Raw genomic sequence first — 23,109 nt, 5'->3', positions numbered from 1 at the left:
CCATCTTATGCCTCCTAATTCTTGCCTAATCGCATCATAATTACCTCTCCCCCAATTATAAACCTTGCCCTGCCGTACGGCCCTATCCTTCTCCATTGCAATAACAAAAGACATCGAATTGTGGTCACTATCTCCAAAGTGCTCTCCCACAACCAAATCTAACACTTGGCCCGGTTCATTTCCCAGTACCAAATCCACTGTGGCCCCACCTCTTGTTGGCCTATCCACATATTGTGTCAGGAAACCCTCCTGCACACACTGCACAACAACTGCCCCACCCGAACTATTCGACCTACAAAGGTGCCAATCAATATTTGGAAAGTTAAAGTCCCCCATGACAACTACCCTGTGACCCCCACACCTATCCATAATCTGCTTAGCAATTTCTTCCTCCACCTGGTTTCAGCAGCAGATGATCTGAGGCCAGGACAAAGTGGGGCGATGTCACTGAGGTGGAAATAGGTAGTGTAGGTGGTGATGTGGCAAATAGAGTTAAATACAGATCAGTGTGAGGTGTTGAATCATGGAAAGTCAAACCAAGGTAGAACTTTCACGGTGAATGGTAGGACCTCAGGGAGTATCGTGGAACAGAGGGACCTTGGAGTTCAGGTGCACGGTTCTCTTAAGGTGGAGTCACGTGTAGATAGGGCAGTGAAGAAGGCTTTTGACCTGCTGGTCTTTATCAGTCAGGGCATTGAGTATAGAAGTTGGGAAGTTATGTTGCAGTTGTACAGGACTTTGGTGAGGCTGCACCTGGAATATTGTGCTCAGTTTTGGTCACCTTGATTTGGAAAGATGTTATTAAACTGGAGAGAGTGCAGAAGAGATTTACAAGGATGTTGCCAGGACTCAAGTTATAGGGAGAGATTGGACGGGCTAGGACTTTTTTCTTTGGAGCGTAGGAGACTGAGGGGTGATCTTATAGAGGTGTGTAAGATCATGAGAGGCATGGATAGGTTGAATGCACTCAGTCTTTTTCCCAGGGTTGGGGAATTAAGAATTAGAGGGCATATGTTTAAGTTAATAGGAGAAAGAATGAATGGGAACCTGAGGAGCAGCTTTTTTACACAGAGGTGGTACGGGTGTGGAATGAGCTGCCGGAGGAAGTGGTTGAGGCAGGGACATTGTCAACATTTAAAAGGCATTTGGACAGGTACATGGATAGGAAAGGTTTCGAGGGATATGGGCCAAATGGAGTTAGCTTACATGGGTATTTTTGGTGGGCATGGACCAGTTTGGGCCGAAGGGCCTGTCTCCGTGCTGTAGATTCTATGAGGATGTGTTTGGAAGCTCAGTTTGAAGTGAAACATGTCACTGAGGTTGTGAATACTCCGGTTCAGCCTCAGACAGTCGCAATGGGGACAGATGGAGTCAGTGGTTAGGAAGTGGAATTTGTTGCCGGGCTGAAGATGATAGCCTTCATCTTCCAATATTTAACAAAGGCAATTACTGCTCATCCAGTCCTGGATGTCAGACAAGAGAGGATGGTGTGTAAAATTGGAGGGAATTTGGAGATGATGGTGTTCACATACACCTCTTACCCTGATCCTTCTCGGTGTGCAGGTTAACGGTTTTAAGGTTCAAACCACTGGTTGAGTTGTAGATACATTAAGTCCCTCCTTTGCCCCCACCTCTCTCTCCATCCATTGAGGCCAGAGCCTTGTGTAGTCCCAGACTGGATGGCAGATTCCCTTCCCTGAAAGGCATTAGTGAACCAGTTGAGGTTTTATGACAATCCAGCAGTTTCCATGGTAACTTTTTCCTGGTGCCGGCCCCACAAATGACCAGATTCATCCAGCTCAATTTCACAACCTGCCTTTGTGTTTTTGTGGGATCTCTCTCACTCCTTTTTCACTGTTTTAAATCAATCTCACAGAGATTTGGAAGGGGAGGATTTGCAGTCAGGAAACTCAAACCAAACATCACATCAGGATCTGACTGAGTCGCCCAATTTATTGTAACCTGAATATAACTGAACCTTGAGCATGGAAGGAAAAAGCACCGTTCACAATGGGGCAAAACTGTACACGTGTTCTGTGTGTGGGCAAGGATTCAGACAATCATCTGGCCTGTCAAGACACAAGTGCAGTCACACTGAGGAGAAACCGTGGAAATGTGGGGAAGGATTCAGAGACCTGTCTGAGCTGGAAATTCACCAATACAGTAACACTGGGGAGAGGCTGTTCACCTGCTCTGAGTGTGGGAGAGGATTCACTCAGTCATCCACCCTGCTGACACACCAGCGAGTTCACACTGGAGAGAGGCCATTTATCTGCTCCGAGTGTGGAAAGGGATTCCCTCCATCATCTAACCTGCTGACACACCAGCGCACTCACACTGGGGAGAAGCCATTCACCTGCTCTGAATGTGGGATGCGATTCACTCAGTCATTCAACCTGCTGAGACACCAGCGGATTCACAAGGGAGAGAGGCCATTCACCTGCTCCGAGTGTGGGAAGGGATTCTCTCAGTCATCTACACTGCAGACACACCAGCGAGTTCACACACAGGAAAGACCATTTAAATGTCCAGAATGCGACAAGTGCTATAAAAGTTTAAAGGAAGTGATGTTCCATCAACGTGTTCACACTGAGGAGAGACCATTTAAATGCCCAGACTGCGAGAAGTGTTATAGAGGTTCCAGGGAACTAATGTTCCATCATCGTGTTCACACTGATGAGAGACCGTTCAGGTGCTCTCACTGCGGGACTGGGTTCAGGTGGTCATCTCAACTCACTGAACACCAGCGAATTCACACTGGGGAGAGGCCGTTCACCTGCACCGACTGTGGGAAGGGATTCACTCGGACATCACACCTCGTGGCACATCAGCAAGTTCACACCGATGAGAGACCGTTCAAATGTCCAGATTGTGGGAAGTGCTGTAAAAGTTCCAGCAATCTAGTGTCCCATCAACGTGTTCACAGTGAGGAGAGACCTTTTAAATGTCCAGACTGCAGGAAATGCTATAAAAGCTGCAGTGATCTGATGTCTCATCAACATGGTCACACTGATGAGAGACCGTTCAAGTGCACTCACTGCGGGACTGGGTTCAGGCGACCATCCCAACTCACTGTCCACCAGCGAATTCACACTGGGGAGAGGCCGTTCACCTGCTCCAAATGTGGAAAGGGATTCACTCAGAAATACAACCTGTTGAGCCATCAGCGAGTTGACAAGTGACTGCTGGAGTTTGATTCTGCTGTTTATCACAAATCACAAACATGTTGATTGTGGTCATTTGCCTCTGATGTAAATAAATTTGAGCCCGCAAATAAATACTAATGTCCTGGATGAAAGTCAAATCAATCTGCTTTTATGTTAAACAAACAATCTGTTGAAACTTTTTATTATCTCTGACTCAAATCCATTCCTTTCAAATGGCTCTCCCTCTCCCCTGTCTCCTCCATCCTGACCCCCAACAAAAAGTGTGATGAAGTCATGGAGCTTCTTTGTTACTAGGATTGAGCCAACCCATTCAGCTGCCCCTGCTGCTTCCCTCTCTTCCACCCTCCCACTGAGCCAAACTAATATATCTAAAGCCTCTCCCTGTCTGAGCCTTGAACCTGCATCTTTCAACAGTTTTTCTCCTGTCTTGGTCCTGACTCTATTTTCATTAATTACTGACCATCCAACTTCCCCATATTGGCTGATATTGTTAATGATTCTCTCTCTCTCTTCTGGTTTTGTTCCTCTCACTTTTAAATACACAAACATCACCCTTTCTGAAAAAAAACCCTTTGATCCCACTTTGCTTGCAAATTATGGCCCCATCTCCAGCCTCCCTTTCCTCTCCAAAGTCTTTGAACTTGGTGTCTCCCAAGGAGACTTTTGGTCTCCTATTTGGGCAGCAAGGTGGCATGGCGATTCGCACTGCCTCACAGATCCAGACACCTGAGTTCAATTTCAACCTGTGTGGAGTTTGCACATTCTGTGTCTGTGTGGATTTCCTCCGTGTGCTCCGGTTTCTTCCACACTCCAAAGATGTGCTCGGTGGAATGGCCATGCTAAATGTATGGGTTATGGGTATAGGGTGGGGAGAGGGACAGCAGATTTCCTTCCCCAGAGGACGTTAGTGAGCAATCAGCAATTGGCCGTGCTAAAATTGCCCCTTAGTGTCCTGGGATGTGTAGATTAGAGGGATTCGTGGGTAAAATATGTAGGGATATGGGGGTAGGGCCTGGGTGGGATTGTGGTCGGTGCAGACTCGATGGGCCAAATGCCCTCTTTCTGTACTGTAGGGTTTCTATGATTCTATGGTTTCATGGTCAGAGCATTGCCCTGGGGTCTCTGGATTACTGTGCTAGTGACAATATCACTCTGCCACTGCCTCCTCAATGTACACACATAGGAAAAGGCCATTCACCTGCTCCGTGTGGGAAAGAATTTATGCATCCAATTTGAAGGGCTGTGATCACAATAACCTCAGACCTCCGGACTATTTTGTTTGTGGTGGATATTTAGTAAGGATACTACCTACAACTGTTGTGGAGAATCAAAGACACAGCTCCAGTCTGATACGGACCTTGTTCATTTAACCAAGACCTGATCACATAAACCCCAGTGTAATCTAACAGGTCTTTCACAGGTCTATTGGACATGACCTCTCACCTGACAAGTACATGGGATTCTTTCATATTGAAACATCGCAGACAAGTGATAACTATGAAGATTCAGAATATGAATGCCTTTTTGTAATTCCAACATTCATCCACTCTTGACCATAAGACATAGGAGCAGAATTAGGCCACTCGGCCCATCGAGTCTGATCTGCCATTCAATCATGGCTGATATTTTCCTCATCCCCAGTCTCCTGCCTTTTCCCCATAACCCCTGATCCCCTTATTAATCAAGAACCTATCTATCTCTGTGGAAGCCACTCAATGACCTGGCCTCCACAGCCTTCTGTGGCGAAGAGTTCCAACAGATTCACCACTCTCTGGCTGAAGAAATTCCTCCTAATCTCTGTTTTAAAGGATCGTCCCTTTAGTCTGAGGTTGTGCCCTGGAGTATTCTGGTTAACACACTGGAATACTCCCTTAGCCCTTTAGGATAATGTCACTGCAGTATATGGGATCTGCAGAAACATTCAATTAAATTCTACCAGCCACCTGGTATGCTTAACTGTGGAAACCCTTTTCCATTAAGGTCTCAGATTACTCCAGCAGCTATGCATTGTTCTGACTCGACCAGCCGGGCTGTGGAATTAATTGGATAGATCTTCCAGAGAGCCAGCAGAGACATAATGGGCCAAATGGTTTCTATTTATGCTGTATCATTCTCTAAAAGAGTGAATATTCAGTACCAGTGACAGAGAGAAGAACCAGTGACTGTGCAATTGAACCCAGCCAGAATCAGCACCATAAAGGGAGGAGTGAGGGGGAAACGGTATAAAAGTTTTGAAACCATTGCATGGTCCTGCAGCAGAACTTTGAAAAATAGAGCACAGCATATCACCAATTCTCAATATTTCAGTCATTTACCTTTATGCTGCAACTGTACAGGATCTTGGTGAGACCACATTTGGAATATTGTGTGCAGTTCTGGTCACCTCACCATAAGAAGGATGTGGAAGCGCTGGAAAGAGTGCAGAGGAGATTTACCAGGATGCTGCCTGGTTTGGAGGGTAGGTCTTATGAGGAAAGGTTGAGGGAGCTAGGCCTGTTCTCTCTGGAGCGGAGGAGGCTGAGGGGAGACTTAATAGAGGTTTATAAAATGATGAAGGGGATAGATAGAGTGAATGTTCAAAGACTATTTCCTCGGGTGGATGGAGCTATTACAAGGGGGCATAACTATAGGGTTCATGGTGGGAGATATAGGAAGGATATCAGAGGTAGGTTCTTTACGCAGAGAGTGGTTGGGGTGTGGAATGGACTGCCTGCAGTGATAGTGGAGTCAGACACTTTAGGAACATTTAAGCGGTTATTGGATAGGCACATGGAGCACACCAGGATGATAGGGAGTGGGATAGCTTGATCTTGGTTTCAGATAAAGCTCGGCACAACATCGTGGGCCGAAGGGCCTGTTCTGTGCTGTACTGTTCTATGTTCTAAATGCTAACAATGTTATTTTGAACTAACTGTGAAGTTTCAATGGCGGTTATTGCCCAGCATTCGCTGCGGGTGTGAAAGTGCCCTATTCACTCCACAGGAGCCCAGTACGCAGGCGCAGCGCTGTATCTGGAGCATGCGCAGTGTCACTTTGCTCGGAGCCCGCGAGTCCGGGAGACGCTTGTTTCAAGGGGTGAGAATCGGTGCGGCGGAGGGAGGAATGGAGCCGGGTGTCGGGGGTGGGGAGGGAACAGAGGCTTCATAAACATCTGCTGTAGGCCGCAAGGTCTGAATAAGAGCCTTCCGGTCCCGGGTTTGCAGCTCCGTGGATTTTATCCGGGATCAGACCCGGTGCCGTGGCCGCCATCTTTGTTTAGCGGGGAGCAGAGCGCATGCGCGGCCGGTGGGCGGAGCTTCAGGATTTGGGTGACCAGGAGAGACAATGTTTGAGTCATTGACTGACAGGCCGGGTTAATGGATGCTGCCTTTCACCTTCTCAATTTGGAGCGGCGGCTCGCCGTCTTTTATACACTTTGATCATACAGACATTAGCGGTTACTTCGTCATTAGCTTTGGGTGGTTACCTGTACTTAGCCAATTGGGCTCCCCTAGCAACAATTGACCTCCAATCACATTCCTTCAAAAACAACCGTGAACAAAAACCCACAACTTATTGTTTCAGTTCCCCTTTATCTTAAGCTCAGCCGACCATCTGGACCTCGCGGTCTGGCTTTTTTTGTCTGTTCCGTATTTTTTATACAATAACAGGATGTAGCTCAAAGGTTAGTTCGTTATTTAGTCAGCAACAGAATGATCTTTGTTAACCACAGGATAAGTGCTGGGCACAGCCAGTCCCGTACGCATTAACTTTCAAAGGTCGCAGTCTTAGTTTCACTTCAACACTCATCTCATTTATCTAAAATCCAATGAGCATAGATGCACCCTGCCTAACCTTTCCTCAAAAAACAGACCCCTTCATGCCCAAAATCAGCGAGTGAACCTTGTCTGAATTGCTTCCAATGTAAGTATATTCCATCTTAAGTAATCTTATGCTAGAAAACAGGAGGGGAGAATGTTATGGATTTATATTCAGGTCTGACAAATGACTGTTGGGGGTGACACAGTGGTTAGCACTTCTGTCTCAAAGCGCCAGAGACCCGGTTCAATTCCAGCCTCGGGTGATTTTCTGTATGGAGTTTGCACATTCTCCCTCTGTGTGGGTTTCCTCTGGTTGCTCTGGTTTCCTCCCACACTCCAAAGAGTGGGTTGATCGACCGTGCTAAAGTGTCCCTTTGTGTCCCAAGATGAGGGGGAAGGAAAGGATTAGTGATGTACGTACATCAGGTTACAGGGATAGGGCCTGAGTAAAGGTGCTCTGTTAGAAACTTGGTGCAGACTCGATGGGCTAAAAGGCCTCCTTCTGCACTGCAGAGATTCTGTGATTTTGGAATTTCCTTTTACAGATGGTTAGAAGAGGATTTTGACAGCAATCTCAAACCCCCCAAAAAATGTGTATTTCTTAATTTCAAGCCACAATTGACACATGACTCTTGTAATCTCCTTTTGCAGGGAGTTAGAGTGGGCCAAGCCTGAGGCAGCTGTCGTATATATATTTATAGAGAGAGAATAGACTAACATTTTGAGTCTGGATGACCCTTTGTCAGAACAAGGGTCATCCAGACTTTAAATGTTGGCTCTACTCTCTCTCCACAGATGCTGTCAGACCTGCTGACATTTTCCAGCATTTTCTGTTTTTGTTTTTTCCAGCATCCGCAATATTTTGCCGTTATATGTATTTATATATCCAAATGTGCTATGTTAACAAAATGGACAGTTACTAACCGAAATATAAAGCATCATGTGATTTAGCTGACTTGACCATATTCCTATAGTTATTCAGTCATTAAAGACACAGTCATGGAGCATTAAACTTGCCTCGCAGGGCCCCTTGTGTCAACACACAGGCAGCTGCTTTGTGAGACTGCGAGCAGCACAGACAAGTCAGAGATAAGAGTGTCCTGAGAAGAGCGATTCATTGTGAAAGCTCAGGGACGGTTGATAAGATGTAGGAATTCTATGATTCTAATGAACATTCTTTCCTCTCTCGTTCCCCAAAAGCTGTAAATCTCCATCCCACTCACTCTCCCTCCATTCTCACTCTCCTGTATCTAATATTCACCCTCCCAATTCTCCTGAAGGTGCTGATTGAGGCTGATTGACAGATCCATGCTCACTGCTTCCTGTCGTGGACACACAAATCATAAGAAACAGGAGCTGCAGTTGGCCATTCAGCCCATCGAACTGCCTCAACCATTCATTGAGAATTGGCTGATCTACCGCAGCATCATTTCCCACGCTATCCCCCAGATAGAGAGAGAATAGAGCCAATGTTTCGAGTCTGGAGAGAGGAAAGAATGTTCCATAGAAACTAGAATTGTGTGTTCTGAATTTCTATCCTGTACTGACACTGATGACCTCTGCAAACTTGTTTTACAGGATACTGAAAGAGGAATCACAGGCTGAAATCTCAAACGTTGTGTCTCGATCTGACAGAGTCATATTCCATGGGAGCTGAATATCATCGGCCTTTGAATCGAGGAGAAATGGTTGTCTGGTCTGATGACTTGAAAAGATTTCAAACATCAGTGTGACTGCAAAAGAGCCAACACGCTGCCACACTCGGGTGAGTGTGTTCCAGTGCACTGAGCTTGAACCAGTTACACAGCCTGAATAAATATCACACCATTCACAGCGGGGGGAGACTGTTCTGTGTGTGGATGAGTCTTCAACTGAAGAGAGAGGAAAAGACACCTGCACCATGGAGAAACCATGGAAATGTGGGGACTGTGGGAAGGGATGCAGAGCCCCATCTCAGCTGGAAGTTCATCGGCGCAGCCACACTGGGGAGAGACCATTCACCTGCTCTCAGTGTGAGAAGGGATTCACTGATTTATCCACCCTGCGGACACACCAGCGAGTTCACACTGGGGAGAGACCATTCACCTGCTCTCAGTGTGAGAAGGGGTTCAGTCAATTAGCTAACCTGCAGAAACACCAGCGAGTTCACACTGGGGAGAGACCATTCACCTGCTCTCAGTGTGGGAAGGGATTCACTCAGTTATGCAGCCTGCAGACGCACCAGCGACTTCACACTGGGGAGAGGCCATTCACCTGCTCTCAGTGTGAGAAGGGGTTCAGTCAATTAGCTCACCTGCAGAAACACCAGCGAATTCACACTGGGGAGAGACCATTCACCTGCTCTCAGTGTGAGAAGGGGTTCAGTCAATTAGCTAACCTGCAGAAACACCAGCGAGTTCACACTGGGGAGAGACCATTCACCTGCTCTCAGTGTGGGAAGGGATTCACTCAGTTATCCAGCCTGCAGACGCACCAGCGACTTCACACTGGGGAGAGGCCATTCACCTGCTCTCAGTGTGGGAAGGGGTTCAGAGCTTCATCCCACCTGCTGAGACACCAAAACGCTCACGAGTGATTCCAGAGGTTGGATTCTGCTGTTATTGTTTCTGCTCTCAATTACATCCAGGACTGCATTTTGTTCATTCTCACAGTTGGTCAATGGGGAGGGTCGGAGGATTTCTTTCTGCTGGACTGGCCGGTCTCATGACTTTGCCTCCAGTGGGCTGATGCTCTTTGAGTCTTGTTGTGAATATCTGGTATCAGATTTCGCAAGGATCACAGAGTGACAGGGTGTGAGGAAGTTAAGAGATATTTAGTCAGCATTTCTGTTTGAAACCTCCCAATGCCCATCCAATTTCCTTTGTAATTGTTTATTGTCTCCACTTCCTCCTCCCTCGTAGGCAGCGAGTTCCAGGTCATTACCATTCACTCCATCAAAATATTCTTCCTCACATCCCCCCCTGCATCTCTGACCCAAAACCATAAATCTGTGACCCCCTCATCCTTGTCCCATCAGCTAATGGGAACAGCTTTTCTTTGACCACCTTATCTAAACCTGTCAGAATCTTGTCCACCTCTATCAAATCTCCCCTCAACCTCCTTTGCTCCAAGAGGAACAACCCCAGCCTGACATTGACAATAAAGATCAAACTAACAGAATATGTTAATACCTGAAATCAAATGGGAATGTTTAATTTCTGTTTTAAAGAAATAATGAATATATTGTCACGGAGAATAAAGGGATTTGAATAACTCAGCTTGGGTGCAGTTGAATGAAATGTATCAATCTCGTATCCACCCACAGTCTAGAGGAAATGTGGAATGTGTAGCTGGAAATCCCTCCCTAACAGCACTGTGGGTGTACTTACACCTTAGGCATTGTAGCAGTTCAGGAAGGCAGAGTTGGCGCTAATCGTGGCCGAGGCAGCTACATACAGCCACATATTCTGTTATAACTGAAGGACTGCAGATTGAATGTGAGGCATTATGGGACTGGACTATCTTGACCACGTTCCTGTGACTTCTCAGTTTCTGCAATCATGAACCATTAAAGCTGCTTAGCAGGGCCCCAACAGAGGACCTGCTGAGAATATTTACTCAGAATGAGTTAGAATTAAACTTATTCCAGGACCGGCTGGTGTTCAGCGGCTGAGATACCCGAATCTGTAAAAAGGGGGTCTGATCAATCAACAAACAGTGGTAGGTAGTTAGTTAAGAAGTGTTCTCATGCATTATTTGAATTATTTTATCATGAATTTGTGATCAGAACTGTGAGGGACTTGTAACCCAATAGTTGTTGAATTGACGGTAAACTCCAAGTAGCACTGGACTGAAAAGGGGGTCTGACCAAGAAGTGAAGTGATCTCAGGCATTGTTTAAATTACATCATCATTGGCCAACTTCCCCTTTGTGACATCACAGTGGAGCCATCCTTGAATTAGCCAATAGGAATCACTCTGCTCCGCGGTGACCTCTCCGGGTTCCAGTGAGCAGGCCCGGGCGCGTGGACCCGGGAGCCCCGCCCCCACCCATTGTTCCCCCTCCGCCTACACCACATCGAGCCAAGGTTTCCAGGCAACCGGCTGACGGGTCCGTCCAGAGCGAGAAGCCGCTCAGTGATCTCCCCCTCCCCCCGGCCAAGGACGGCGGCTGTCCAAGGGAGAGGTGCATGTCCAGGGGAGAGTCCATCCCCTGCCCTTCTGAGGTGTTCACTAATAGGAAGAGTTGGAGGACCGAAAGGACTCTGGTTCTCCAGCTCATCAGAGCGCCGGCTTTGCGTGAATGAAGATTGCGCTTCAGACAGACTGAAACTTCCTCCTGTCTCCAACATCTGAGAGTAAAACACTTTCTTTTCTCCCCCTTTCCATTTCTTTTCTCATTCTGGGGGAAATTGGGGACTTGCAGCAACTGAAGGAAGGAAGTGAATCCAGGGAGGCTGCAGACTCTAGAAAGGTTGGCCCAGGTCTCTCTCTCTCTTAAAGACATTGACATCCTTTGCTCCCTCAGCTTGACACATTTATTTGTCTGGCTAAAAGGATGGTCTCTTTCCTAATGTTCACAATTGAAGGGCTGGTTTCCCCAGGAAATGGCTGACATTTAAGGGGACAGTAAATTAATATAGCACAGAGATATGTCCAGTGTTGTTGTATCAGACAGGTTTATTCCTGGTCCTGCAATAAATGCATTTATCATTCCAATCTTGTCATATTGTACTGTAGCTACGTTATATATTTCCAGTTATAGAGTCATTACAGCACAGAAGGAGTCCATTGGACAACTCGAGTCCATGCCGACTCTCTCAGTAACTTCATAGATTTTTTGCACTTTTTTCATGATTTTCAAGTGACTTCATTGCAGTGTTAATGTAAGCCTCCTTGTGACACTAATTAATAAACAATCAAAACTAAACTATAAACCGCCTTGGCGAACACTTACCCGAAGATCAGAGGCTGAATGCCCTTGATCTTCGGGTAAGTGTTCTCCAAGGCGGCCTTCAAGACTCACGACAGCGCAGAATCGCTGAGCAGAAACTGATAGCCAAGTTCCGCACACACGAGGACGGTCTCAACCAGGATCTTGGGTTCATGTCACACTATCTGTAACCCCCACAACTTGCTGGGCTTGCAAAATCTCACCAACTGTCCTGGCTTGAGACAATTCAGTAAGAAGTTTAACAACACCAGGTTAAAGTCCAACAGGTTTATTTGGTCGCAAAAGCCACACAAGCTTTCGGAGCTCCAAGCCCCTTCTTCAGGTGAGTGGGAATTCTGTTCACAAACAGGGCATATAAAGACACAGACTCAATTTACATGAATAATGGTTGGAATGCGAATACTTACAGCTAATCAAGTCTTAAAGGTACAAACAATGTGAGACAATTGAGACAACATTGAGACAATTCACACCTCTTTAACCTGTGCTCAACCCTCTCTCCACTCACATTGTACCTGCAAAGACTTGATTACCTGTTAAGACTCGCATTCCAACCATTATCTTATAATGGAGTTTGTGTCTATATATGCCCTGTTTGCGAACCAAATCCTGCACACAGCTGATGAAAGCTCCGAAAGCTCCTGCTGCTAATAAACCTGTTGGACTTTAACCTGGTGTTGTGAGACTTCTTACTGTGTCTACCCCAGTCCAACACCGACATCTCCACATCCAGGACAGGAAGCAGTGAGTATGGATCTGTCAATCAGCCTCAATCAGCACCTTTCGAAGAATTGGCAGGGTGAATATTAGATACAGCAGAGTGAGAATGGAGGGAGAGTGTGTGGGATGGAGATTCACAGCTTTTTGGGGAATGAGAGAGGAAAGAATGTTCCATAGAAACTAGAATTGTCTGTTCTGAATTTCTATCCTGTACTAACACTGATGAATTTTATAAACTCTTTTGCAGGATAGATTTGCAGAAGGTGAGGATTTACAGGCAGAAATTTCAAATCAAACAACACATCAAGACCTGACAGAGTTATTCATTTAATCAGGACCTGAATATCATTGTCCTTTGAATCTAAAATGAGAAATCTTTTTCTGTTCTGTCTGCTTCAGAATTCTTTTTTAACATAAATGTAACTGAAAAATCACCGAGACACAGACACACCTGAGTGAGTGTGTTCCAGTGTACTGTGTGGAAAGAGCTTGAACCAGTTACACAGTCTGAAAATACATCGCAGCATTCACAGCGGGGAGAGACTGTACCCGTGTTCTGTGTGAGATTTAACTGATTGTTTAACCTGGAGAGTCACAAGAACACCCGCACCAGGGGGAAACCGTGGAAATGTGGGGACTGTGGGAGGCGATTCAGGGTCCCATCACGGCTGGAATCTCATCGACACATTCACACTGGGGAGCGGCCATTCACCTACTCTGTGTGCGGGAAGGGATTCACTCACTTATCCAGCCTGCAGAGCCACAATCTCACTCACACCACTGAGGGATCCTTTAAATGCTCTGACTGTAGCATTGGCTTCAAAACCTCTGGAGAACCAGTGTCCCACCAGGTGTCACACTGAGGAGAGACCGTTCAGCTGCTCTCACTGCAGAAAGAGGTTTAAAAGCTCATCCAAGCTGCAGAGACATCAGCGAGTTCACACTGGGGAGAGACCATTCACCTGTTCTGACTGTGGGAAGGGATTTACTCAGTTATCCCACCTGCTGAGTCATAATCTCACTCACACCAATGAGAGACCCTTTAAATGCTCTGACTGTGGGAGCAGATTCAAAAGCTCTGGAGAACTGGTGTCCCACCAGCGAGTTCACACCGGGGAGAGACCATTCACCTGCTCTTTGTGTGGGAAGGGATTCACTCAGTCATCCAGCTTGCTCAGACACAAAGTCACTCACACCAATCTGAGGCCTTTCAAATGCTCTGACTGTGGAAGTGGCTTCAAAAGCTCTGGAGAGCTGATGTCCCAACAGCGCATTCACACTGAGGAGAGACCGTTCAGCTGCTCTCACTGTTCAAAGAGGTTTAGAATATCTTCAGCACTGCTGAAACACCAGCGAGTTCACACTGGGGAGCTGTTCTCAGTGTGGGAAGGGATTCACTGAGTCATCCAACCCACGGGTACTTCAGTGAGTTCACACTGGGCAGAGGCTGGTCACCTGCTCTGACTGTGATTCACTCAGTCAGCAAACGTGGTGAAACACCAGTGAGTTCACAAGTGATTACAGTTCTGGGATTATTCTTGTGAATCTTTCTTGCCCCTTCTCCAGTGCCTCTGTTTCCTTTTTCTAAATGGAGATCACAAATAGAACGTAGAACAGTACAGCACAGGAACAGACCCTTCAGCCCACCATGTTGTGTCGAACATGATGCCAAATTAAACTATTCCTTTCTGCCTGCCCTTGGTCCATATTCCTCTATTCCTCACAAATTCATGTGCTTATCTAAAAGCCCCTATTGTATCTGCCTCCACCACCACCCCTGGCAGTACAGGGAATCCCTGTAACTCTTTCCTCCCCAGCTGTTGCTAAACCTCAGACTCTGCCTGTCATTCTGCTAATTAACCCAGAACCCCTTCCACACCATTTGTTAGTGGTTTCTCCGACAAGGTGGCAATTATACTCCGGAAACCAATGTCACAGTATAAAGGTAAAACTTTATTAAAAACCAGTGATCAATGGGAGAAATTATATTGATGGTCTCAGATACAGAATACCCAGACCGTTCTAATGTAATCATAAGACCATAAGATATAGGAGCAGAATTAGGCCATTTGACCCGTCGAATCTGCTCTGCCATTCAATCATGGCTGATCTGATTCTTGTCCCCATTCTCCTGTCTTCTCCCCGTAACCCTTGATCCAGCTATTAATCAAGAACCTGCCTATCTCTCTCTTAAAGACACTCAATGACCTGGTCCTCACAGCTCTCCTTCCAAAGATTCACCACTCTGGCTGAAGAAATTCCTCCTCATCTGTTTTAAAGGATCATCCCTTCACTCTGAAGTTGTGCCCTCGAGTTCTACACTCTCCCACTAGTGGAAACATCCTCTCCACATCCACTCTCTCCAGGCCTCTCAGTATTCTGTAAGTTTCAATTAGATCCCCCCCCCCTCATCCTTCCAAACTCCAATGAGTACAGACCCAGAGTCCTCAACCGTTCCTCATACGACAAGCTCTTCATTCCAGGGATCATTCTTGTGAACCTCCTCTGGACCCCTTCCAAGGCCAGCACATCCTTCCTTAGATAAGGGGCCCAAAACTGCTCACAATACTCCAAATGGGGTCTGACCAGAGCCTTAGACAGCCTCAGAAGTACATCCCTGCTCTTGTATTCTCGCCCTCTCGACATGAATGCTAACATTGCATTTGCCTTCCAAACTGTCAACTGAACCTGCATGTTAACCTTCAGAGAGTCCTGAACCAGAACTTACAAGTCCCTTTGTGCTTCTGATTTCCTAAGCATTTCCCCAGACCACAATCCCATCAGGCCCTATCCCCATAACACCACTTATTTACCCTGCTCGTTCCGCTGACATGAAGGGACAATTTACTATGGCCAATCAACCTAACCTGCCAATCTTGGACTGAGGGAAGAAACTGGAGCACCCGGACGAAACCCACATAGACATGGGGAAAATGTGCAAACTCCACACAGACAGTCACCCAAGGCCAGAATTGAACCCGAGTCCTTGGCGCTGTGAGGCAGCAGTGCTAACCACTGTGCCACCATGCCACCCTTTATTCTTCAGTGCAGTTCCACTGTGTACTGTCGGATGTCAGTTCCTTCACAATTTACAAACCACCTCTGCAATCTCACATCGGTGTTCCAACTCCTTCTTTAACCCTCTGTTGGAGTCTCACGCTCATAAGCCATCTTCACACATGTCCCTTCCTGTTAAACGTTGCCTCTCATTTTATTTTTAACCAGACAGTGTACTTTTGTCATGCTTGTTGGCATCTCTTTTCCCTCTCCAACAAATCATTGTTTTACATTTGTGGAAGGTTTATCAGGTCTTTTGGGATTGTGCTGTGTTTTTTACCAATCAGTTTCATCATCCTGGATTCCACTTTCTTACAAAAGAAGCACCATTAAATAATTCTGTCAGAATCTTCAGAAGAAAGTCAAAAGTCAGAGTCAAAGGGGTTCTTCATCTCAATGTCTTTGCTTATTTCCCCCTGTAGAGTCCCAATGTGTCAGATGGTGGCCAGATTATCAAATTCAGTTCTCTCAAATAGTTCATAGACAAAGAAACAAATATCTCCAAGAGAAAACTGTCACCTCATTCATCTCATCTAGATTTCCCTTTCACTCAAATCTTCATAAACACCCAAATGTATGGATTGCTTTAAACTACACTTTCAGGAGTTCTGGAGAATCTTTGGTGTCAAATAAATCATTAAGTATTCTCATAATATCTTTTAACAGAAACCGAACATTTCTGTTTGATTCCAGGCATTATCAATTTTGTTCTTTCCCTTAAACACCAGGTAATTTCCATTTTAAATGCTTGAAATAGCAACTCATGTCAGATATTTATCAATTCCAATATCAAAAGCAGGCTTGTTGGCTTTCTGAAAGGTAAAGTCTTTTATTCTCTGCTTTAATTCTCAAAACTGCGGCCTTCACTCGGATTGTTTGTGAGTGAAACCGTCATCACCTGTTTAAAAAAACAATCCATCTGGCTCTGGCCAAGATCCCAGTGAGTTAATATGTCCAATCATAGGTTACATTAAAAAACAAAGGCTGTTTGGAGATTTATAAAAATCAACTGTCTGCTGAAAGGGTTAACTTCTCTGTGGAACCGAGAGAGGCGGGGAGTGGGCAGAGGAAACTTGGCAATTGCATCAACTTACATAGTTTAAAAAACTTCTCTCATGTCATTTTCTTCAATTTTGCTCAAATTTCATCTCTTTTGTCTGTCTTTTTTGTAAATGCCAATTTCCAATATTTGCTACTTAATCGAAGTTGAAAGAAATACTTTGTGAAATATGTTGTTAACCGAATCTCAACAATTTTAACTCAAATGTTTTGGAAAGTTGGAACTGGTTTGCTGCCAAACTGCAGCCTTATCTTTGTGTTTTGGGAGCAAATTGGCCTTCACAATTCTAACCTTGAACAACTTAATTTCAAACCCAAATACATTCCTTTCACATTTTAGTACAGTCTGAGTTTATTTCAAACAGAAACACACGGCATTTCAAATTATATTAATTGCTACTCCCTTTCCAAACTAAGTCTTCGAATCTATGATACTTGCAAAAAACACGCTGCTTTAAGAATTCCTTCAACTGGGCAAACCAACTTGGAGTAAGGGTTGTGGATCATGATGGTGCAGAAGTCATGGCTAACCTCACACACCTGCATTCCCTTATCACACAGGAGAGGCAGAGGAGAGGGAGGAGTGCTTTCAGTGGCCTTGGTTTTGGAGAAAACAACTACATCTTCTCACTGGTGACTGATTTGTGTCTCAGGTTGTTTGATTTTAGCTAAACACGGGGAGTGGTCTGCTTCAGGGAGGTGTCACTTTGTGGCTGAATTCACTTCCTCAAAGTCCCCATGGCATCTTCTAACTCTTCACTTGATCTGATATTTTCTGACTGTAAATCAATATCTTGTTCCAAAGTTTGGCCAAACTCTGAGATTTTTCTGAGCTCCACTCACCCTATCATCTGCCCCCTGTTCCCAATGTAACTGATTGTCCAGGTCAGACGTGCTCTCCTGCCAGCAATCAGCTCCATTCTGCAGCTTATCCACCAGTTCCCTCAACTCTTTATATTTTGTACTCAGCTGTGAGGCAACAGGTTTCCAATGTAACTGTAAATTAATTTATTCTGGACTTTTTCCAACTCACTATTTCCTTTCTGAATCTCTTTAGAAAACCTATCAAGGACCCGCTCGTAATCTCCGTCACATTCTTCTCCACCTCCCAGGGTATCTTTTGCTCCTGATGCCCTTGACTCCATTGTCAAACTGTCAGTCACATTGTAGCAGATGCCAAAGCCATTGTTGTATTTGCTTTTTTGAGGCAGCAGTGCTAACCACTGTGTCACTGGATGGAACGCTGGCACAGTGGAGAGAAACATAGAAACTAGAAGCAGGAGTAGGCCATTCGGCCCCTTGAGCCTGTTCCACCATTCATCTTGATCATGGCTGATCATTGAATTCAATTTCCTGATTCGCCCCTTCCTTCCATATCCCTTGATCCCTTTAGCCCCAAGAGTGTATCTCATATCTTCTTGAAATCAGACAATGTTTTGGCCTCAACTATCGGGTGACATGGTGGCACAGTGGTTAGCACTGCTACCTCACAGCGTCAGGCATTTAATTCCAGCCTTGGGTGAGTGTCTGTTTGGAATTTGCATGTTCTCCCTGTGTCTGCGTGGGCTTACTCCGGGTGCTCCAGTTTCCACCCACAGACCAAAGATGCCCAGATTCAGTGGATTTGCAATGTTGAATTCCCTCTTAGTATCCCAAGCTGTGTGGGTTAGATAGGTTAGCCATGGTAAATGTGTGAGATTACAGGGATAGGGCAGGGGAAAGGGCCTGGGTAAGGTGCTCTGTTAGAGAGATGGTGCAGACTCGATGGTCCGAATGGTCCCTTCTGTACTGGAGGGACTCTATGATTCAATGAACACAGGAATGGTCAGAATCATTTCACATGTCCCAAATTTTAAATCACCATTACAATTAAAACTCTCTCATACTCACATGTGTGAGTTTGAATCCGAATTAAAATTCCCACAAGTTTAGCAAAGTATCCTGGAATCATGTCTCTGGCCAGTAAATGTGGCTCCAGGTTCACAACTTTTGTGAAAAAAAGCTTTATTAATTACACGTCCTTTATTTAAATCTGTTTGATTTAAATCACAGACAGAAAACCTGAAAGCTTGAAGCATTCAACCCACAAATATCATCCATACACAAGCAGAGAAACTTAGCATGTGCTTTACAACAATAACTGAAATTAATTCCTGAAGCGTTCTTGTGGTTCTGTTTCTAAACTTCCAGAAATGCCTTTAATTAAAGACTCAAGGTAAGGTTAATTCCCCAGAAAGATAAACCTTAACAAATGTAGCCCAAAACAATAATAAAACACATCTACAAACATCCACATAAAACAAATGAAACACACAGGTTCTCACAGCTCGTAAATTTCAAACAATGAATCCTCAGCATTCTCTCTCGCAGCGATAGCTTCTTAAAGCGACAGAGCACCACAAACGTTTCGCAATATACATTAATGATTTGGAAGATGGAACTGAAGACACTGTTGCTAAGTTTGCAGATGATACAAAGATATGTGGAAGTACAGGTAGTATTGAGGGAGCAGGGGGGCTGCAGAAGGACTTTGATGGGCTAGGAGAGTGGGCAAAGAAGTGGCAGATGGAATACAATGTGGAAAAGTGTGAGATTATGCACTTGGGTAGGAGGAATGGAGGCATCGACTATTTCCTAAATGGGGAAATGCTTCAGAAATCAGAAGCACAAAGGGACTTGGGAGTCATTGTTCAAGATTCTCTTAAGGCAGGTTTAGTTGGCAGTTAGGAAGGTAAATGCAATGTTAGCATTCATGTCAAGAGGGCTAGAATACAACAGCAGCGATGTACTTCTGAGACTGTATAAGGCTCTGGTCAGACCCCATTGTATTGTGAGCAGTTTTGAGCCCCACATCTAAGGAAGGATATGCTGGTCTTGGAAAGGGTCTGGAGGAGGTTCACAAGAATGATTTCTGGAATGAAGAGCTTGTCGTATGAAGAATGGTTGAGGACTCTGGGTCTGTACTCATTGGAGTTTAGAAGGATGAGTGGGGATCTTATTGAAACTTAGTAGGAAAAACTAGAACTCGAGGGCACAACCTCAGGCTAAAGGGATGATCCTTTAAAACAGAGATGAGGAAGAATTTCTTCAGCCAGAGAGTGTTGAATCTGTGGAACTCTTTGCCGCAGAAGGCTGTGAAGGTCAGTTCATTGAGTGTCTGTAAGACAGAGATAGATAGGTTCTTGATTAATGAGGGGATCAGGGGTTATGGGGAAAAGGCAGGAGAATGGGGATGAGAAAAATATCAGCCATGATTGAATCGCGGAGAAGACTCGATGGGCCGAGTGGCCTAATTTTGCTCCTATGTCTTATGGTCTAAGCTCACAACTCCTTGATTAAAATAAGATACAAGATCCTTAATTCCCCTTCATTATAACTTAAACTTTTTTTAGCCAACTTCCAAAGCCTGATTTTATAGGAAACATCTAGTCTTTGTTGATTTAAAATCCCAAACATGTTGCCAGCTGCAAAATCTTTGTTCTTTATCTGGGGTTGTGGTGACAACACGATAAAATCCTCACAGTTCTTCCAAATTCCTCCAGGCTCCACATAAAATTTCCACATTTAACTGGTTCCCATAAATCCTCAATCAAAAACTAAAATAGACACATGAGTTTCCAGGTGATTTACAAACAAATGGACTGTCTGCTGAAAGGGTTAACTTTTCTACAGAACCTAAAGGGGTCGGGAGTGAGCAGAAAAAACTTGGCCCACAATTACTTCACTTTACATATGATGGGGGCGAAGTATTGAGCTGAACCCAGTTAATACAAAGATTTGCAAAAGACAGTATACTGGTTAAAGACATTCTTTATTGACCAACACACGCTGGGAGAAAGGCAGCTGGGCAGTCCAACTCCTTTCTAAAGTTACAATACATTGGCCGTGTAGTTATACTATTTTGAAAGTTCATTTCACCCGCCCACTCTGTCATCCTAACTGGATGCTCCAATCATGTTCGTGCACAATATTTACCTTGGCCAATAACATCCTATCTTCTGGAAGAATGGGAATTCAGTGGTCTGTAGAATCTGAAAGTTCCTGCCCACTGTTACTTTGCAACTTTCACTTACGTAGGTCCATAGGGTTCAAAGGTTGCTTCCTAACTGACTCTCAGCAACTTCTATTACATAGCTTATAGGGTTCAAAAGTTCCTTTCCACTGTCTGCTGAGCCATCCCTTATAACTCATACTGATAAAAACTGTGCTCTGTGGCTTCACTGTTCTGACAGAATGTGGCCTGTCTCACTCAGCTTTTATCCCATTATGCTTTAGGTCAGTCTGCAGTTTGGCCAAGGTATACATTTTAGTACAAAAAGTCCATATTTAAATCTGAAATACATGTTTAAATTCGATACCAGTGGTTATATGTGTCTCTATGCAGACAGTACCTTTGTATAATATAAATAAGGCACGTTGTGGTCCTTATTCTACATTAGTCTAAGTCAGTCCACCCTGTTTCAATAGCCTTTATTAGTTTTTAATCTCAAGGTATCCTGAACCCTTCTAACAAAATAACTTTAAAAAACTTAAAGTTTATAATTAGTCTCAAGTAAGCTTACATTAACACTGCAATGAAGTTACTGTGAAAATTCCCCTCTCTAACAACAAAAGAAACTTGATTTTAAACTTCATCTATTAATTTTTTTGTTATATTCCTCAACCTATTTTAATTTGATCAGTTTTTTGTTAGGGATGGGTAATTTCTGTTCTTTATAAACTGGTTCACTCATTCTGTTAATTCTACATGGGCTCGGAGAATGAGAACCCAGACTCTATCATCCATATCCTTTTTCTCCTTTTGCCACCACTTTCTCTCTGTCTTGCAGGAGGATCGTGGGGATTCCAATCAGACCAAATCATTTATTATAAAAGTAAAACAAAAACAGAAAATGCTGGAAAATCCCAGCAGATCTGACAGTATCTGTAGGGAGAGAATAGAGCCAACGTTTCAAGTCTGGATGACCCTTCATGAGAGCTCCTATGAAGTGTCATCCAGACTAAAAATGTTGGCTCTATTCTCAAATCATTTTATCGATAGGTTTCTTGTTCTTAGTTTCCAAAAGACAGGTAAGAAATCTGTCCGGTCCCTACTCGAGCTCTGAATTTTTCACTGGCCATGCTTGGGTAAGATTATAACGATTAGAATCCACTCTTAGAGGTCCACTTTTCAGTCCAGTGCTACTTGGAGTGTACCGTCACTTCACCGACTATCGGTCACAAGTCCCTCACAGTACTTATCACAAATCTATGATAAAATAATTTAAGCAATGCCTGAGAACGTTTCTTAATCTACTTACCACCGTTTGTTGATTGATCAGACCCCCTTTTTACAGATTCGGATATCTCAGCCGCGGAATATCAGCTGGTTATTCATAGATTCATAGAATCCTACAGTGCAGAATGAGGCCATTTGGCCCATCGAGACTGCACCGACTACAATCACGCCCAGGCCCTATCCCCCATGCATTTACCCTAGCTAGTCCCCCTGAGACTAAGGAGCAATTTAGCATGGCCAATCCACCTAACCCGCACATCTTTGGACTTTGGGAGGAAACCGGGGCACCCGGAGGAAACTGGGACACGGGGAGAATGTGCAGACTCCACACAGACAGTGACCCAAGCCAGGAATCGAACCCGGGTCCCTGGCGCTGTGAGCCAGCAGTGCTAACCACTGTACCACCGTGCCGCCCCAGTTTAATTCCCCAGTTTAATTCTAACTCATTCTGAGTAAATATTCTCACCAGGTCCTCTGTTGGGGCCCTGCTAAGCAGCTTTAATGGTCCGTGATGGCAGAAACTGAGCAGTCACAGGAATGTGGTCAAGATAGTCCAGTCCCATAATGCCTCACATTCAATCAGCAGTCCTTCAATTATAACAGAATATGTGGCTGTATGTAGCTGCCTCGGCCATGGTCAACCCCAACACTGCCTTCCTGAACTGCTACAATGCCTGAGGTGTAAGTACACCCACAGTGCTGTTAGGGAGGGATTTCCAGCTACACATTCCTGACAAGATTCTGATAGGTTTAGATAAAGTGGACAAAGAAAAGCTGTTCCCATTAGCTGATGGGACAAGGACAAGAGGGCACAGATTTAAAGTTTTGAATCAGAGATACAGGGGGGGATGTAAGGAAGAATATTTTGATGCAGTGAATGGTAATGACCTGGAACTTGCTGCCTACGAGGGTGGAGGAAGTGGAGACAATAAACAATTACAAAGGAAATTGGATGGGCATTTGGGGAGGTTCCAAACAGAAATCCTTACCAATTATCTCTGAACTTCCTAACACCCTGTCACTCTGTGATCCTTGTGAAATTTGAAACCATGTATTTGCAACAAGACTCAAAGAGCATCAGCCCACTGGAGGCAAA

The 23,109-nt window shown here is 44.8% G+C and overlaps 3 protein-coding genes across 3 annotated transcripts in view; all 3 read left to right on the top strand.

The window, feature by feature from the left end:
- Positions 1–3,263, top strand: part of LOC144484195 (uncharacterized) — a 42,298-nt gene extending 39,035 nt beyond the window's left edge. Inside the window, exons 5-6 of the mRNA XM_078202731.1 lie at positions 2,199–2,470; positions 2,891–3,263. Coding sequence (XP_078058857.1) covers positions 2,199–2,470; positions 2,891–3,182 — 564 coding nt within the window. The 3' untranslated portion in view covers positions 3,183–3,263. The remainder of the gene's footprint in view (positions 1–2,198; positions 2,471–2,890) is intronic.
- The window catches only part of LOC144484204 (uncharacterized), a 64,486-nt gene that overhangs the window by 4,549 nt on the left and 36,828 nt on the right, over positions 1–23,109 (top strand). The gene's annotated exons all lie outside the window — the stretch shown is intronic.
- LOC144484207 (uncharacterized) lies at positions 6,221–10,221 on the top strand. The gene is made up of 2 exons (XM_078202751.1): positions 6,221–6,242; positions 8,546–10,221. The coding sequence occupies exon 2, from the start codon at positions 8,868–8,870 to the stop codon at positions 9,540–9,542; it is 675 nt and encodes a 224-aa protein (XP_078058877.1). The 5' UTR covers positions 6,221–6,242; positions 8,546–8,867; the 3' UTR covers positions 9,543–10,221.

Source organism: Mustelus asterias, unplaced genomic scaffold, assembly GCF_964213995.1.
Source record: "Mustelus asterias unplaced genomic scaffold, sMusAst1.hap1.1 HAP1_SCAFFOLD_95, whole genome shotgun sequence".
Taxonomy (NCBI): Eukaryota; Metazoa; Chordata; class Chondrichthyes; order Carcharhiniformes; family Triakidae; genus Mustelus; species Mustelus asterias.
This window is presented reverse-complemented; position numbering and strand designations above follow the sequence as displayed.